This window comes from Myotis yumanensis, unplaced genomic scaffold (assembly GCF_028538775.1).
Source record: "Myotis yumanensis isolate MYYU_CA2020_CCGP unplaced genomic scaffold, mMyoYum1.0.hap1 SCAF_12, whole genome shotgun sequence".
Lineage (NCBI taxonomy): Eukaryota > Metazoa > Chordata > Mammalia > Chiroptera > Vespertilionidae > Myotis > Myotis yumanensis.
The window spans coordinates 21,557,770-21,575,740 of record NW_027223763.1 but is presented as its reverse complement, the minus strand read 5'-3'; the positions used below and the strand labels follow the sequence as shown (position 1 = coordinate 21,575,740).

General features: G+C 38.5%; 1 protein-coding gene across 1 annotated transcript in view; it reads left to right on the top strand.

Moving 5' to 3' along the window:
• TMEM38B (transmembrane protein 38B) overlaps window positions 1–13,549 on the top strand; it is a 38,659-nt gene extending 25,110 nt beyond the window's left edge. The window contains exons 5-6 of the mRNA XM_070430976.1: window positions 1,547–1,664; window positions 9,826–13,549. Coding sequence (XP_070287077.1) covers window positions 1,547–1,664; window positions 9,826–10,020 — 313 coding nt within the window. The 3' untranslated portion in view covers window positions 10,021–13,549. The remainder of the gene's footprint in view (window positions 1–1,546; window positions 1,665–9,825) is intronic.
• Window positions 13,550–17,971: the final 4,422 nt, after the last annotated feature.

The window sequence follows — 17,971 nt, the reverse complement described above, 5'->3', positions numbered from 1 at the left end:
GACTTTGCTAACCACCCTCATTGACTTTTTCCTAAATCCCAGCCCTTTTCCAATTTCCTGCTCCAATTTATTGTCTACAATAATTTTTCCTCAGATTCATTGCTTCTGGATATATGTTCTTAAGAGAACCCAATCCAGAATGGAATTTGTGTGCACTAGAGGATGCCCGTGATGAGGCACTGTGGTACAGACACCAAATTATTAGAAACAAAGAGTAGCAAATGACATGAAGACAAACCTACTTTCATTTGTTTTTTATCTCAACTTGTTAAAATGTCAATTTGGTGTACATTTTATAATAACAGTTGTACATGTATATAATTTACAAATTAATTGATAGATATATTTTAGGGAGTTGTCTTAAATACTTTCTTTACCAATAGGGCTGGATACACATTAAAAAGTTTAGAGACTACTTTTCCAAAACAGGAATGCTGCCGGATCATTGTTAAGCAAAGTCCAAACCCCTGTTGCCCAAACCGAACTCTGCTTTGAACTCAATTCTTAGCTTGTAATAATGAAATTAATAACTAATTTTTCATAAAATGGCTGATAGGGGCTTTTACATTCTAAGTTTATTATTTATATTTTTCTAGTTGTCACCATAAAGGGCTAGATAATGATCTGTTACTGAGATATGCTTTAAATATGTGGCAAACATATACATTAAAGTAGTGCTTCTTAATTGTAGATTAACATCTTACAGACTTGAACTATTCAGCAGTAATTTATTAAGATATTAGCTAATCGCCAAAACCGGTTTGGCTCGGTGGATAGAGCGTCGGCCTGCGGACTGAAGGGTCCCAGGTTCGATTCCAGTCAAGGGCATGTACCTGGGTTGCGGGCACATCCCCAGTAGGAGATGTGCAGGAGGCAGCTAATCGGTGTTTCTCTCTCATCGATGTTTCTGGCTCTCTATCTCTCTCCCTTCCTTTCTGTGAAAAATCAATAAAATATATTAAAAAAAAAAAAGATATTAGCTAATGCAAATATTCTGTGCTGGAGTTAGCTAAGTAATGTGCTGGAGCAAGCTCATACTGTTTTATGAGAGCCAATTGTGTATATCTCTTCCCTTTACACAGCAGCCTGAAGTTGGTTGTGATGGGAATATTTACACAATGGAAATGAGAAAATTCTACAAATTGGGGCTTTCTTTTCCTAACCCCATTCCATCCAAGCAGCCTGTTTAGCATTGTAAGGTTTTTCAGGACTAATCTACTTGTCCCAAATTACGCTGACAAACATGGCATTTCCAGATCCTTTGTGAGAAAGTGTTACGTGGTCAAATATGTTCCAGAAATATTGCATAAAGAATTGTGCTCTATCAGAGAGTGACAATATGTATGAACATTCTAAAATCTCTGATACTTTATGCTGTGAAGAAAGGTATTTAGTTTTATATAACAGCATTTCACAGCACCCATTTTGTGTTATGTCTATTAGTAACTCGTTAAATTAGTATTTTGTAGGGTACTCTTTGAGAAATATAGACATAGGTCTATATTTAGTTAATGACTTACTGACTTAAAGTGTGTTTTATTTTCAGCCCTGCCAAGGTAACCCTGCTGGGGTCAATTATCTTCACATTCCAGCACACCGAGCACCTGCAAATATCAAGGCATGATCTTGTGTTCCTCTACACTATGTTTCTTGTGGTCACAAAGGTAAGAGTTCAAAGTAGCAATAAATCAGTATTACAGATTCTGTGTAATCAGAATTCTGCATATGAGGCAAGTAACAGGAACATTTATTTTTTATTGTTATTACAGTCTAAAATGATGAACTTTGGGGAATTTATTCAGCAAATCCATGACTTTCTGAAACTTATCTCTCCTGATTTCTCATTTGATTTATGCTGAGGCTACCAGGAAAGACTTGCAGATAGCCTCAGAGTATATTGGAGGCCAGAGAGTAGTGAAAATAGCCAAGGCTGATCAGAGACTGCAGAGACAGTGTCATCTCATTTGGAAAATGAGGTACTTGGGTAGATGTTCTCTGAGGTTCTTTTGAACTTTAAAATTTAGGAATTTTATATTAGGACATTTGTGGTCAATCTCTTTTATTATTATTGTCTGGTTCAAAGCTTTATTCATTCTTGAAGATAGGAGATAGTATAAGATCACAGTTTTTTGAGACAGATTGTCTTAAGTTCACACCTAACTTTACTCTCTAATCCCTGAATAGGCAAGTCACTTAATGTCTCTAAATCCTGATTTCCTCATTTTCATTCTGTCATTGTTGAGAGGATTGGAGATGACGTATGCCATTCTATTACTGCGTCTGACACATCCTATGAATTCTATTTGTAGCTATATCGTGAGGCTAATTCTGATTATTGGTATTCTTACCATTATTAGATACTAGAGGCCTGGTGCACGAAATTCATGCACTCGGGGAGGGGTGTTGGGGGGGTCCCCTCAGCCTGGCCTGCACCCTCTCGCAGTCTGGGAGCCCTCGGGGGATGTCCAACTGCTGCGGAGGCAGGGGAGGCTCCTACCACCGCCGCTGCGCTTGCCAGCAATGAGCCCGGCTTCTGGCTGAGTGACACTCCCCCTGTGGGAGCACACTGACCACTAGGGGGCAGGTCCTGCATTGAGCATCTGCCTCCTGGTGGTCAGTGCATGTCACAGCGACCGGTCGTTCCACTGTTCGGTCGATTTGCATATTAGCCTTTTATTATATAGGACTAGAGGCCTGGTGCACAAAAATTTGTGCACTCGGGGGGGGGGGTCCCCTAGCCCGACCTGTGCCCTCTCACAGTCTGGGACCCCTCAGGAGGTAACGACCTGCTGGCTTAGGCCTGCTCCCGGGTGGCAGAAGGCATGCCCAATCCCTAAGTGCAGCCCCTGGTCAGGCTCAGAGCAGGGCCGATTGGGGAGTTGGGGCGCCACCCCGTCATGCACAGAGCAGGGCGGATCGGGAGGTTGCAATGCCACCCTCAGTCACTTTCAGGGTAGACTGATTGGGGGGTTGGGGCACCGCCCCCTGTTACACTCAAGGCAGGATCGATGGGGAGGTTGCGGCGCCACCCCCTGTCATGCACAGAGCAGGGCCCATCAGGGGGGTTGGAGCGCTGCCCCCTGTCACTCACAGAGTAGGGCCGATAGGGGAGCTAGGGCACCGCCTCCTGTCACACACAGAGCAAGGCCCGTGGAGGGGGGTTGGGGCACTACCCTCTATTACCCACAGAGCAGGGCCGATCAGGGGGTTGGGGCACCGCCACTGTCACACTCAGGGCAGGGCCGATGGAGAGGTTATGGCTCTACCCTGTCACACACAGAGCAGGGCCCGTGGGGGCAGGGGGTTGGGGCGCCGCACCCTGTCACACACAGAGCAGGGCCGATCAGGGGGTTGGTGCGCCGCACCCTGTCAAACACAGAGCCGCAGGGCAATCAGGGGATTGGGGAGCTCCCCGCCATCAGGCACAGAGCAGGGCTGATCAGGGGGTTGGGGCGCCTTCCCTTGTCATGAACAGAGCAGGGCAGATAGGGAGGTTGTGGCCCCACCCCCTGTCACTCACAGAGCCGCAGAGTGATCAGGGGGTTTGGGCGCTGCCCCCTGTCACGCTGATCCCGGTGCCGGGAGCCTCGCTGCTCCGCTGATCCCGGTGCCAGGAGGCATATTCCCGTTTACTATATAGAATAGAGGCCTGTTGCACGGGTGGGGGCCGGCTGGTTTGCCCTGAAGGGTGTCCTGGATCAGGGTGGGGGTCCCCACTGGGGTGCCTGGCCAGTCTGGCTGAGGGGCTGAGGGCTGTTTTCCGGCTGGCAGTTGACTAAAAGCTCCCAACCGCTCCTTGTTTTCTTTTTTATTCTGGGCCAGCTTTAGCTCTGAGGCCTCGCTGCTGAAAACATGGATACAATGTTGTGGTCTGGGGCTGACTGAAAGCCGGTTTTGTTTAGCTTCTTATTTGCAACATAGTAATAGTTGCTTAGAGTTGCAGTTGAGAGACTGGCAAGTGAGACGGGGAACGTTGGAGTCTGCAGTCCCTGGAGGAAGCAAGCCTTCCTGCTTGCTTCAGTGCATGGCTGCCGGCCGCCATCTTGGCTGACAGTTAATTTGCATAAGGATACGCTGATTAGCCAATGGGAAGGGTAGCTCATACGCCAATTACCATGTTTCTCTTTTATTAGTGTAGATTGTTTCCTATTCAAAGCTAGGCAATTGATTTTGAAATAAGTTTACTATTTAGGCTTAGAAAAATTTTACAGCTGTTTCTCAGCCTAGATATTTTTGGCTAAAACTTATGTACAGGATTCTTAAAAGGAAGCAGTATATGTTACATACATTTATGTCTTAGAAAGAACCAAGCCACTATATGGATCATTTATTCCTGCTTCAGTGGTCTCTGCAATGGAGGTTATCTGTGGTGGTAATTCAAGTAATGCATTACTTGATATCTGAAGCAACATCTCTTTACATGTGCCTTCCTCTTCCAGTCCTCAAATTTGGGGCTGTATTTATTTCTTTGTAACAGCTCTACTGAGATATATTTTACATACCATACAATTAATCCATTTAAAGTATACAATTCACTGGTTTTTAGTATAGTCACAGAGTTGTACAACCATCACCACAATCGATATTAGAACATTTTCATCACCCCCAAAAGAAACCTCATACTCATTAGCAGTCACTTCACATTTTCCTTTAATCCCCCAGCTGTAGGCAACTACTAATCTACTTTCTGTTTATAAATTTACCTATTCGGATATTTTATGTAAATGGGATACTATAATATGTGGTCTTGTGACTGATTTTTTTCCCTTAACATAAGGATTTTGAGGTTCATCAGTGTTGTATATATCAGTGCGTTATTCTGATATATACTGTGGATATACAGTGATGGGCTTTTGGAAGAATATTATACCCAGAATATTGGGTACAATATTCTGATATATACTGTGGATATACAGTAAAATCTTGATATAATGGACTGATTCAGGTGAGGGGTTGTCCTTTAAAGCCGAAAAAGTCCGTTATATAATAACAAATGCATATGTTAAAAAATTGAAAAGTTAGTTTACCTGTTTTTACTTATGTAGACATGTTTGTGTAATTAAAATTAAGTATGTATGAAAAGTTTCTTTTCACAGAAAAGTTTTCTGTTTGTATTACAATAATTTTAAATTTATACCGAATAGGTCTAGTAAATGCATGTATTCACAAGTCACTGTGAGTAACACAGTGGGGCTTGGCTTAGCGTACAAGGGGACATTAGCCTGTAGGCACGACTTAAAACTGCTGCAGAAAGTCATGCCACGCAACAACAGAACCAATTATAGTATGCGTGATGTGGTGTGATCATATGCCAATCATTTATCAAACATTGTTTACCAGAGGTGACTCTTGGATTTAAATATGTAGACTATGGTTGTAGATATGTAATATTGATGTCGGTGAAATTACTACAGTGTTTTTTTCAAACATATGGCCTGTACGCTAAAATTTGTTAAAAATAACAGTGAATCACCTGGCCAGTGTGGCTCAGTGGTTAAGTGTCAATCTATGAACCAGGAGGTCACAGTTCGATTCCTGGTCAGGGGATATGCCTGTGTTGCAGGCTCAGTTCCCAGGGTGGGGCATACAGGAGGCAGCCAATCAATGATTCTCTCTCATTATTGATGCTTCTATTTTTCCCTCTCCCTTCCTCTCTGAAACCAATAAAAATATATTTTAAAAAATAACAGTGAATTAATAACAAAAAATAGCCTATTAATTTAATTATAAGCAAATCTTGGTTAAAAGCATTTTCACCTATGACATTTGGACCAGAAATTTTGTCTGTTAAATCTGAAGTCCATTAAATTGAGATCTGCAAAATCAAGGGTTTATTATACTACATTTTATTTATCCATCATTTGATAGCTATTTGGGTTCTTTTGCTTTTTGGCCAATATGAAAATGAGCTATGAACATTCACGTTCAAGTTTTTATGTGGACATGTGTTACATTTCTCTTGGGTATATCCTATAGGAATGGAGTTACTAGATCATATAGTAATTCTACGTTTAATCTTTTGAGGAACTTTGAGGAATTAACCAAAGTGGCTTTATCATTTTACATTTCTACCAGCAATATATGAGAGTTCTAATTCACCACATCTTTGCCAATGCTTGTCTTTTTCATTAAAGTCATCTTAGTGGGTATGTGGCAGCTCATTGTTATTTTGATTTACATTTTCCTGATGACTAATGATGTTGAGCATCTTTTCATGTGCATACTGACCATTTATCTATCATCTTTGGGGCAGTGTCTGTTCAGATCTTTTGCCCACTTAAAAAAATTGGATTATCTTATTATTGAGTTGTAATAGTTTTCTATATATTCAGGATACCAGACCTTTGTGAGATACATATATATATAGCCATTAATTTTCTCCCAGTTTGTGGCTTTCTTTTTTTATTTCCTTAGGATTGTCATTAGAAGAGCTGAACTTTTTAATTTTGATGAAGTTCAGTTTATCATTTTCCTTTTATGGTTCTGCTTTCTTGTGTCCTAGCTAAAAAATTCTACTATATCTCAAGGTTGTAAAGATTTTTCACCTGCATTTTTTTCTTACAGTTTTATTGTTTTTGTTTTTACATTTAGGTTTATGATCCATTTCTTTAAAAATATTTTTATTAAATTTATTGGGTGACATTTATTAATAGGATCATATAGGGTTTCAAGTATACATTTCTATGATACACGATCTGTATATTGCATTGTGTGCCATCTCAGATTAAGTTTTATAATTGGCAGGAGGTAAGGGTCAGGTTATTTTTTTCATATGAATATAAAGTTGTTTTAGCACTATTGGTTGAAAAGACTATCCTTTCTCTCATTGAATTATCTTGGCACCTTTGTTGAAAGTCAGTTGTTCTTACAATTGGTGTGGGTCTCTTTCTGGACTCTGTGCTGTTCCATTGCTTTATATGTCTATCCTTAGCCAATACCAAACTTTCTTAACAACTATAACTATACTAAGTCTTGACCTTAAGTGATATAAGTACTCCTAACTTTGTTCTTTTTCAGGGTTTCTTTGTATATTCTAAGTCTTTTACATTTCCATATATAAGTATTATAAGGCTGTCACTTGAAGTCAAATGTTATTCAGTTTAGGTAATAGGCCTTTTCTTTTAATAGTTTGCTAAATTAGAAGATTGTTTTATATTTTATTTGTAAAAGAGTAAGGGGTCATTCCATTTTTCACTATTATATTTGTATCACCTTGCTGAATCAAGGCCTAATAAGAGTCTAAATTCACAGAAGCCCGTCCTTGAACCTCCTGAGTCTATTTCAGCAATAACTCCTGATGTTGGCAATACTTCTTGGCTGAGTGATGACTCTACTGGGAGTAGAGCTTCTATTAAAACACTCGATTTGAAAAATACTTGCTATAGTTCACGTTCTCAGGAAATACTTTAGATCCTGGCCCTCTTCTCTTGTGTATATTGTTTTAAAAAAATGCTGTTTTTCTGATAGTAGGCCAATGTTTTTATCTGAATTCTTTTATATTTTTTTGTTAATCCTTACCTGAGGATATTTTTCCATTGATTTTTAGAGAGAGAGGAAGGGAGCAGGATAGACAGAGAGAGAAAAACATCGATGTGAGACTTATTGATTGGTTGCCTCCCACACACTCCTCGACTATGGCCGGGGATCAAGCCTGCAACCAAGGTCTGTACCCTTGACCGGAATTGAACCCAGGACTCTTCAGTCCACAGCTGATACTATATCCACTGAGCCAAACTGGCTAGAGCTGAATTCTTTATCTTTTATTTGCAGTCCATGAAGTCAATAATTTTGCTAGCTCTTACTATAAGTATTTAATCCAAAGAATAGTTTCATATAAGGGAATTTTTCTTAGATATTACCCAATAAACTTGGAGGTGAACATTATATTTGGATTTTTTTCACTGTATTCTCCCCAGGTGAGCACATTCATATTCATGTCTTTACCTTCTACTTGTATGGTAATGACTTCCAAATCTATATCTTGTACTTAAATGTTTCTGGGAAAATCTATTACTGTACTTCTCTTTACTGTCCTATAATTACTGATTTACTTGCTTGTCTCTGACTAGTTTGTAAGGTCCTTGAAGGCAGGGACTACATTCAACATTTTTCTAGCAGCCACGTGTAAGGCACAAACAGATTATTTAAATCCTCTTGATGGCTACGTTTAGTCCTTGTTAGTGCTGTTCTGTTCACATTTTCCTTCTGGAATGTGACCCTTTTGGGGTCTCAATGTAATCCTGAAGTGCATGTCTGGGCAGTTTCACCTTGCCCAGCCTGGACCTTCAACCTGTCTGCTGAAGTCTCTGCTCCGCTCTTTAGCATTCCAGCTGTTGCTGTTTGCTAGGCAAAGGACCTAAATAGATTTTTTTTCTTTACAAAGAAGACATACACATGGCCGACAGGTACATGAAAAGATGTTCAACATCATACCAGGGAAATGCAAATCAAAATCACAACGAAATCTCACCCCACACCTGTTAGAATGGCTATTATAAAAAAGACAAGAAATAAGTCTTGGTGAGGATATGGAGAAAAGGGAACCTTGTTCACTGTTGGTGGGAATGTAAATTGGAATAGTTACTATGGATAACAGTGTGGAAGTTCCTCAGAAAATTAAAAATAAAACTTTTATATGATTTAACATTTTTTTAAAATACATATTTTATTGAGTTTTTACAGAGAGAAAGGGAGAGAGATAGAGAGTTAGAAACATCGATGAGAGAGAAACATCGATCAGCTGCCTCCTGCACATCTCCCACCGGGGATGTGCCCGCAACCCAGGTACATGCCCTTGACCGGAATCAAACCTGGGACCTTTCAGTCCGCAGGCCGACGCTCTATCCACTGAGCCAAACCGGTTTCGGCTGATTTAACATTTTACTTCTGGTATTTATCAAAAGAAAACGAAAATGCTAAGTCAAAAATGCCAGGAGGTCAGGACGGTTTGATTCCCGGTCAGAGCACATGCCCAGGTTTCAGGCTGGATCCCAGTAAAGGGCGTGTAAGAGACAGCTGATCAATGATTTTCTCTCATCATTAATGTTTCTGTTTCTCTTTCCCTCTCCCTTCTTCTCTGAAATCAATAAAAATATATTTTAACAACAACAACAAAAAAGTGTATGCCAACCCATGTTCATTGCAGCATTGTTTACAATAGCCAAGATATGACAACAACCTAAGTGGCCATCAAAAGATGAATGAAGGCTATATGATGAATACGTATACAATGAAATATTCAACCATAAAAAGGAATGAAATCTTGCCACTTGTGACAACATGCATGGACCTTGAGGGCATTATGCTAGGTGAAATAAGGCAGAGAAAGACGAATACAGTTTAATCTCATTTACATATAGAATCTAAAAACTAAGAAAACACACCAAATTCATAGATAGAGAGAAGAGAGATTAGTGGTTGCCAGAGGCACGGTGTGGTGGTGGGCCAAATAGGTGAAGGGGGTCAAAAGGTACAAACTTCGAGTTATAAATTAAGTAAGTTATTGGGCATGGTGACTATAGTTAATAAAACTGTATTGCATATTTAAAAGTTGCTAAGAGAGTAGATCTTAAAAATTTTCATCACAAGAAAGTATTTTTTTGTAACTATGATGATGGATGTTCACTCGACTAATTGTTATCGTTTCCAGTATGTACATATATGGAATCATATGTTGTAACCTGAAACTAGCATGTTATATGTTGATTACATCTCAGTAAAAAAAGAACACATTTTGAATTTTTTCTCTATTTTTTTATTATTTATCCCTTTTAGTTTGAGAATAAACATTTGTATTTAAATTCAAAATTGAACTTTTTTTTCCAGATAATCATGATGACTACAGAGACTCCTATTGTGCCTTTTGCTCCTTTTGAGGCTACAGTAAGTCGAATATTGTTTGGCTGGCAGCAGCAGTTCTTACCATGTGAAAAGAAAAGTGAAATAAGCACATCGACCACAAAGTCTACAGCTGTTATTTCAGATAAAGTTAAAAAGAAGGGCACTAAGAAGACTGAGTAAATTTACTTGGTGAGCTTTAGGAGGCAAAAAAATTTCTTATCTATCAGATTGTGATAAATATTTCTATTGGAAATGATGTGAAATAAAGATTATACATAAGGAATAGAGGTGACAAAAAGAAAGAACTTCTTTCTATTTCAGGGAGACGATCCCTTTCTGGATTGTAATTCTCCAGTGTTATGAGTGTATCATGTGAAATTGTTCTTCTAAATTATATAAAAATATTGTGGTTATTTTATAGTTTTATATTGATAAAAGCAGGCTAGATTTTTTCAGTGTTAGAGAAAGTGAACCTATTATCATTGCAAAATTACAAAAATTAAATCCTTTTTGTTTTCTTTAGATATTTTAAAATCTATTTGAGCTTTAGTTTAGCAAAATTAAACTTCTGTTTCACATTACCATTATAATTTCTAGATATGGAAAACAATTCCTGTTTAATTTTGAACACTGGGAAAAGTAAACTTTACCTAAATCACTTTATATTGCAAAGAAAGTAAATTACTAGTTTATATCTCAGATATAAACATTGTATATTTTGACCACCTTAAATGGAAATATCTGAAATTTTATTAGTTTTTTTCTAGTAGTTTTTTTCAGTGAGAACAGAGTATTAGCATGAGTTTCGAAGTCTATTTCATGCCCTTGTTTATACCGTTGCTTTCTTCTCAAAAGAAAATCAGGGGTATGATTTTTAATAAATTACTAATTCTATGTTTTGCTTTGTAAGTTTCAGTTGAGAAGCTAATATTTTTTTTCTCTCCTTAAAACTCATTTGTTTTTTACTATAGGAGAAATTATTCTCAGCATTTCACATATTCTTTCTGATCTGAGTTAGTTTGAATACACTGATGGTAGTATCATCTTAATGATTCAACAGAAAGTATTATTTTAATTAAAAATTTTTCTTTTATGTCTCTTTTCTAATGGGAACTTTTCTAGTTGAAATGTCTCTGACTAGTTTGTATGTGTTTATGTTGTATTTTAATATGTATGTACATATATTTATTTTAAATTAAAAATAATTATCCTTATGTGAAAATGCTCAGCTCTTATGAGAATTGTCCTTGTGCCTTTGGCAGTAACCAGTTAACCAAGAAACAGAAACTAAAATCTCATATGATAGTCCACTTGAGTGAAAACTGATGACAGTATGTCTGGTTCCTTCTAGATTTTCTTGCTTTATTTTATAGTTTAAAAGTCCAGTTATGACTTTAAAATTCTGTGACTGACATTTCTTCTATCCAGACTATGAACCTGCCTACCTGCAAAGAATTAGTATGTATCCAACATTTTTGGATGGCTAAGTACTCAAATCACATTCAAATTAAAAGTTTAAAAACATTTTAAACAGATACAAACACCAGCAAGGACTATACTTTTACTTGCTAAAAAAAAGTTTCTGGGGTGTGGGGTAGGACCTTTGATAGCTTTTGTATACTAAGAAGTTTATTTTTAATATTGTGACAAAAGGCATTAAAAATATGAGTTCTTTGTTACATTTGATACTCTTGTACTTTTCAAAATTAACATGTTACTAATTGTTGACTTAGTTTTAAAGTTTGGGTTTGACTGTAGTTGAAATGGCAGGAATCTTGTTATACACTGTGTTAAAGACAAAGCTATTAAAATAAGTTATTTAGCACCAATGAAGTATTACATTATTTTTATGATTTAAAAAAATACAGTTTTCTTGAGTTACCCATTCAGAACTCATCAGGTGTTTTGACTGATAGAGTGTGAACTAAATAATTACTGTCCAAATGGGACTTTGGTACAAACTTTAAAAATCTATGCAAGCTTCCTAAAACCTTCAGTTCAAGGATCTTAGGAGAAAGCTATACTGGAGAACATAGCCTAAGCCTGAAACTCCCACCCTGAATCTACCTTGCTGCCCAGAGACTTGACGAGATTTGCAAAGCAGATTGTTAGACTCCTTACCCAACACATAGCATAAATGAGACCTTTTGACCAGAGTAACAGCCTATAATTGGTAGCCCTGAGAAAGTCAAGACCTGGTAGGTCTCCTTACCTAAAAGGAGGTAAGAAGCTGACAAGAACCTTGGCTGGCTTAACTCAGTGATCTCACATTCTAATAAAATGTGGCCAAATTAATACCAAATTCTGACTTTTTAGATTAGTCACTCTTCCTGGCTGAGGGTAAAGGCTGCAGAAGCCAAATATGTGGAATGGGTGTATTTTTTGTTTGAATGTATTTTTTGTTTACTCCTTTAAGGCCCAACACCATTTCATTAAAATCTACCTCACATCACAAATTGATTACAATTGAGTTTTACACTTGTGAAAGACTCCAAGAGAGTAGTGGGGGAAGGTTGTCAAACATTTTAATTTTGTCCATTTTCAATGGGTAATTGTGATTTTTATGGTTTTTTGATTTGCATTTTCCTGATGATTAATGATGTAGAGTACTTTTTTGTGTGTGCACATTGGCCATTTGTTTATCTCCCTCTGTAAAGTGTCTCTTCAGATCTTTTGCCCATATTTTATTGGATTTGTCTTTTTATTATTAAGTTGGAGGAGTTCTTTATTTATCTTGGATATTGATCCTTTGTAAAACAGGTATTTTGCACACTTATTTTCTTTCTGGTCAGTGGCTTACCTATTCATTTTTATAATGATGCTTTTTAATGAGCATGGATTTTTAATTTTGAAGCAATCTAATTTCCCAGTATTTTACTCATAGTTATTATTTTCTGTCTTAAGAAACTTTAGCCTGGGTGGGGGAAGGACACATATGTAATACCCTTTGTAATACTTATTATAATATTTTTTTTAAAAAAGAATAAAAAAAAAATATATAAACAAACAAACAAATAAATAAATAAATAAGAAACTTTAGCCTACTTCCAAGTCATGACATTGTTTGACCATCTGGGGAATCTGAAACAAAGGAGAAACACTTAAAAGAGAAACACTATACTGTTATGTAAATTAATAATTTTGTCACTCAGCAAGTCACTTAGCTCTAATTTTTGACTCTGATTTTTGAAAATCATTGTACACCTTATATATTGATAACTTTTTCTGAGCTTGTGATATATATTATCCATTAAAGGGATTTAAGACTTTTCTGTATGTGTCTATTTAGGGACTTTTTGTAGGCAGGTTTGACCTTGGTTTGCCACAATTCTGATATTTAAGAGATGGTGAATAAGAATGTGGTAACAGAAAATTTTTTAAAAATGAAGTAAGTTCTCCAAGCTCAGAGTAGGTACAGAACTGGTTGGAAAGGTAGTGGTCCAAATATATATCCCATTAGTGCATATGTGTGGTGACAGAGTGTGGAGCAGAGGTCTGATAGGAAAATCAATAGACCTTAGATTAATTCACATGCAGGCTGTCTGGTAATTCATGACACTTAATAAAGAGAATTAAGATTTCATTGGGATCAAGAAAAATTAAGCAATTTATATGTTGGGATTATTATCAGCAAACAATGGTTTAGTGAAGGAGAGAGAAAGGAAGGGACTTCAGTCAGACAAATTTATTTTTACTTCTGTATTTTTTAAAGAGAATAAAGTTGATTTCTATAAATATGTATTTTTATAAATATTTTGTGTAATCCTGCAGTTTGACTTAAAAATTCAGCCCAATCTTAATAAAAATAGACTGTCAACTGAACCTTCCTTGAGAATAATCTACACTAATAAAAGAGAAACATGCAAATTGACCATCCCTCCGCTATGCCCACCAGCCAATCATAGTGATATGCAATTTAACCCAACAAAGATGGCGGTTAATTTGCATACACAGGCGAGGAGCAAAGACTGAAGACAGCATAGAAGGAAGCCAAGCGCTGCAGAAGGGGGTGAAGCTGCGGAGAAGGGAACAGAGCCGAGGCAGCGGAGACGGGAGCGGAGCTGAGGCAGCAGAGAAGGGAGGGAACAGGACGGCGGAGCCGGGAGGGAGTGAGGTGGCGGAGACGGGATGGAGCGAGGCAGCTGAGAAGGGAGGGACTGAGGCAGCGCAGAAGGGAGGGAGCGAGGCGGTGGAGCCGGGAGGGAGTGAGGCAGCGGAGAGGGGATGTAGTGAGGCAGCTGAGAAGGGAGGGAGTGAGGCGGCGGAGACGGGAGGGAGCGAGGCGGCGGAGACGGGAGTGAAGCCTGCCTCGGTGGACTTCGCTAATAGACCTTCTCTGCTTCACTCCGGCCTCACAAAGCTCTATTCTTGCAGGAATCTTCCTGCAACGGGCCTCTAGTATGAAATAAAAGGAATCTGCTACAGGGGCTGATAAGCAGCATGGTTATGTTGACATCTTCATGAGCTGTGAGAGGATGTACATAGCATCTTGATTAAATTTTCAAAAGACGCTAGGTGTTACGAAAGCCTGTGATGACAGGAAAGATGTAAAGAATTAATATGGCTTGGAAAAACGATTCAGCTTAAAAATGTAAGTATCCATCTGGGAAGAATTATATGAGGCTCAAGCCTAAGGAAATATGCATGCATTTGTGGTAAACTTTGAATAACAAAAATTCATGAAACATTAGCAGGTTATAGTGTTTATTTTGAGCAGCCTGACATTTTTGAGTTATGTGACTGAGGAAGAGAGAGTAATTCATGTTAGAGGACAAATAGCAGTCTTTGCCATGACTGCTGATCTGAAAGGGCTGTTTTGAAGATAATGTATATTAAAATTTTTTTTTTTAAATATATTTTTACTGATTTTTTTACAGAGAGGAAGGGAGAGAGATAGTCAGAAACATCGATGAGAGAGAAACATCGATCAGCTGCCTCCTGCACATCACCTACTGGGGATGTGCCCGCAACCTAGGCACACGCCCTTGACCGGAATCGAACCTGGGACCCCTCAGTCCGCAGGCCGACGCTCCATCCACTGAGCCAAACCGGTTTCGGCTATATTAAAATTTTTTAAAAAAATATATAGTTTATTGGCTTTTTACAGAGAGGAAGGGAGAGGGATAAAGAGTTAGAAACATCGATGAGAGAGAAACATCGATCAGCTGCCTCCTGCACACCCCCCACTGGGTATGTGCCCGTAAAGGTACATGCCCTTGACTGGAATTGAACCCGGGACCCTTCAGTCCGCAGGCTGATGCTCTATCCACTGAGCCAAATCGGTTAGGGCGTTAAAAATGTTTTTAAAACATTATTTCACTGAGAAGAGTAGCCAATTTATGGGTGAAACCAGAGGTCTATACAGGTTGGAGCACAAATAATGTGTGCCAGTTATTTACCATGTGTAATACTTGAACCCCACTAGCCAGTAAGACAGGAAGTTCAGAAGTCCATCCTCCTCTACACACTGTTGCTATGTTTTATTATTGTTGTTATGATGGTGTGATGATGGGATGGTATTATTACAGAGGAGCCCAGTCATTGTGTGTGGCCTCTTGATTGGTGTATTTAAATAATTCTATCATTTCTATCACTGCACTCCTATGCCAGTGATCATTCACAGCCTGGCCTTTCATGTTCTCAGTTGGCTGCAGGTCCTCCAAAGCTCCCGTGATTCTTCCTTGTGATTGCAGACTATGTGTTATGACAACTTTTGTGGTCATTAAATCCAGGTGAAGTTCTTTCACACCTGTTTGAAGGACAGTCATCCTGGGCCATATACCACTGAGATGTTTTCATTTTCTAATAGACCTCTTAGCAATGCACTCTCTTTGATTCACTTAGCACTGCCTTCCAGCCCACAGATCTGGAACCCTTATTTCTGCCTCCTGCTTGGTGACTGCACAAGGCATCATACTGAAAGCCATTCAAGATACTGTTAAGTTTGCTAATGCTTAGTTTTGCTCATAAGTCCCCGAGGACAGGAATTCATGAGATTCTCTGCAGAAGAAGAAAGATCTGCTTCTAGGTCATTTTTAGTCCTTGACTATTCAAAATGCAGCTGACAACTCACCGTAGAAGAGAAATTAAAATATACATGTAAAGTGACAAGGCACCCCACGACCTAAAGGAAACATAAGTTCAGTTCAGGCAAGGATGTGAGGAAACTGGTAAGGCAAGTAACCTCTATTAGAAACGGTAACATTTCTTCAAGACAGCATTTATCAGATTTGCATTGAAAACTTTTAATTGATGTATAGCATTCTGAAAATTGCACAACATTTGTTTGTCAATTGATCACAAAGAGAACATACCCATGTGTTTACCCTGGTGTGTCTGATTTATTTTGTGTGTATTATGTTCGTGATGTTCATAGATGTTACCTTATGTAGCTTGTAGTTCACTCATTTTCGTTGCTAGTATTGTATGACTACACCTTAATTTAAAAAAAAATGTTTTTGATTTTAGAGAGAGAGGAAGGGAGGGGAATAGAGAGAAAGAAAAACTTGATCAGCTGCCTCCTGCACGCCCCCTACTGGGGATTGAGCCTGCATGTGCCCTGACTGGGAATCCATCTGGTGACCTCGTGGATCATGGGTCAATGCTCAACCCCTGAGCCACATTGGCCGGGCTACATCTCAATTTGTGTATCTGATCCATTGGGTTGATGGAAATTTTAGATTGTTTTTCATTTTGGGCTATTACAAAATATTGCTGCTGTAAATATTCTTTTGCATATCTTTTGGTGCATATGTGTTGTTTTGTTTTTGTTTTGTATATTCTTAGGAGTGAAAGTGACAGTGCTGGGTCATGAGGGTATGAACATACTCAGCTTTTGTAAATAGTTTCAAAAAATTTTCCAAAATAGTTGGCATCTGTCCTGTTTGGTGTTCTGAGTTTCTTGGATCTGTGGTTTGGTGTCTGACATTAATTTGGGGAAATTCTCAGTCATTATTACCTCATATGCTTTTCAGTTTTCTTTCTCCTTTTTTTTTTTCCTCCTGGTATTTCCATTACATGTATTTTATACTTTTTGTGGTTTTCCCACAGTCCTTGGATATGGTTTCTTTTTTTCAGTCTTTACTGTCTTTGCTTTTTGGTTTTGGGGGATTCTATTTATGTATTCTCTAGCTCAGATTTTCTTTCCTCAGCCAATCTCATCTACTCAATAAACTCATCAAAGGCATTCTTCATTCCTATTACAGTGTTTTTGATCTCTAGCATTTCTTTTTGGTTCTTTCTTGGGATTTCCATTTTTCTGCTTACACTGCTTGCCCATCTGTTTTTGCATATTTTCTACTTTATCCATTACAGCCCTTAACATAGTAATTATTTTTATTTAAATTCCTGGCCTTCTAATTGCAGCATCCTTGCCATATCTGGTTCTGATGCTCTATCCCTTCAAATTGTTGTGTTTTTTTATTTTTAAATATTCTTTTATTGATTTTAGAGAAGAAGAAGGGAGAGGGAGAGGGAGGTGGAAACATGAGAGAGAGAGAGTTGTCTACAGTGAGTTGTCAGCTGCATTTTGAATAGTCAAGGACTAAAAATGACCTTGAAGCAGATCTTTCTTCTTCTGCAGAGAATCTCTTGAATTCCTGTCCTCAGGGACTTATGAGCAAAACTAAGCATTAGCAAACTTAAACAGTATGTTGAATGGCTTTCACTATGATGAGAAAGAATCATCGATTGGCTGCCTCCTGCACCCTCCCCTCCTGCTACTGGGGATCGAGCCTGTAACCAGGAATCAAACCGGTGATCTCTTTTTTTTTTTTTTTTTTTTTAATTTTTATTTCTTAAAGTATTACAAAGAGTATTACATATGTCTCCTTTTTCCCCCCCATGACATTCCCCCGGCCCCTACCCCCCGCCCCCCCCCGCCCCGTGTCTTGTGTCCATTGGTTAATCTTATATGCATGCATATAAGTCCTTCAGTTGGTCTCTTAATCCCCCCCCCCAACCCTCCCCAGGCTCCCCATTGTAGTTTAACATTCTGTTCAATGTTGCTCTGCTTCTGTATCTACACCTGTTCATCAGTCCATACTGGTCCCCTTTATTTGTCCCAACCTCACTGGAGTAGTCTCAACCTCACCAGGGCCGTCTGAGCCTCACCAGGGCCATTTCAACCTCA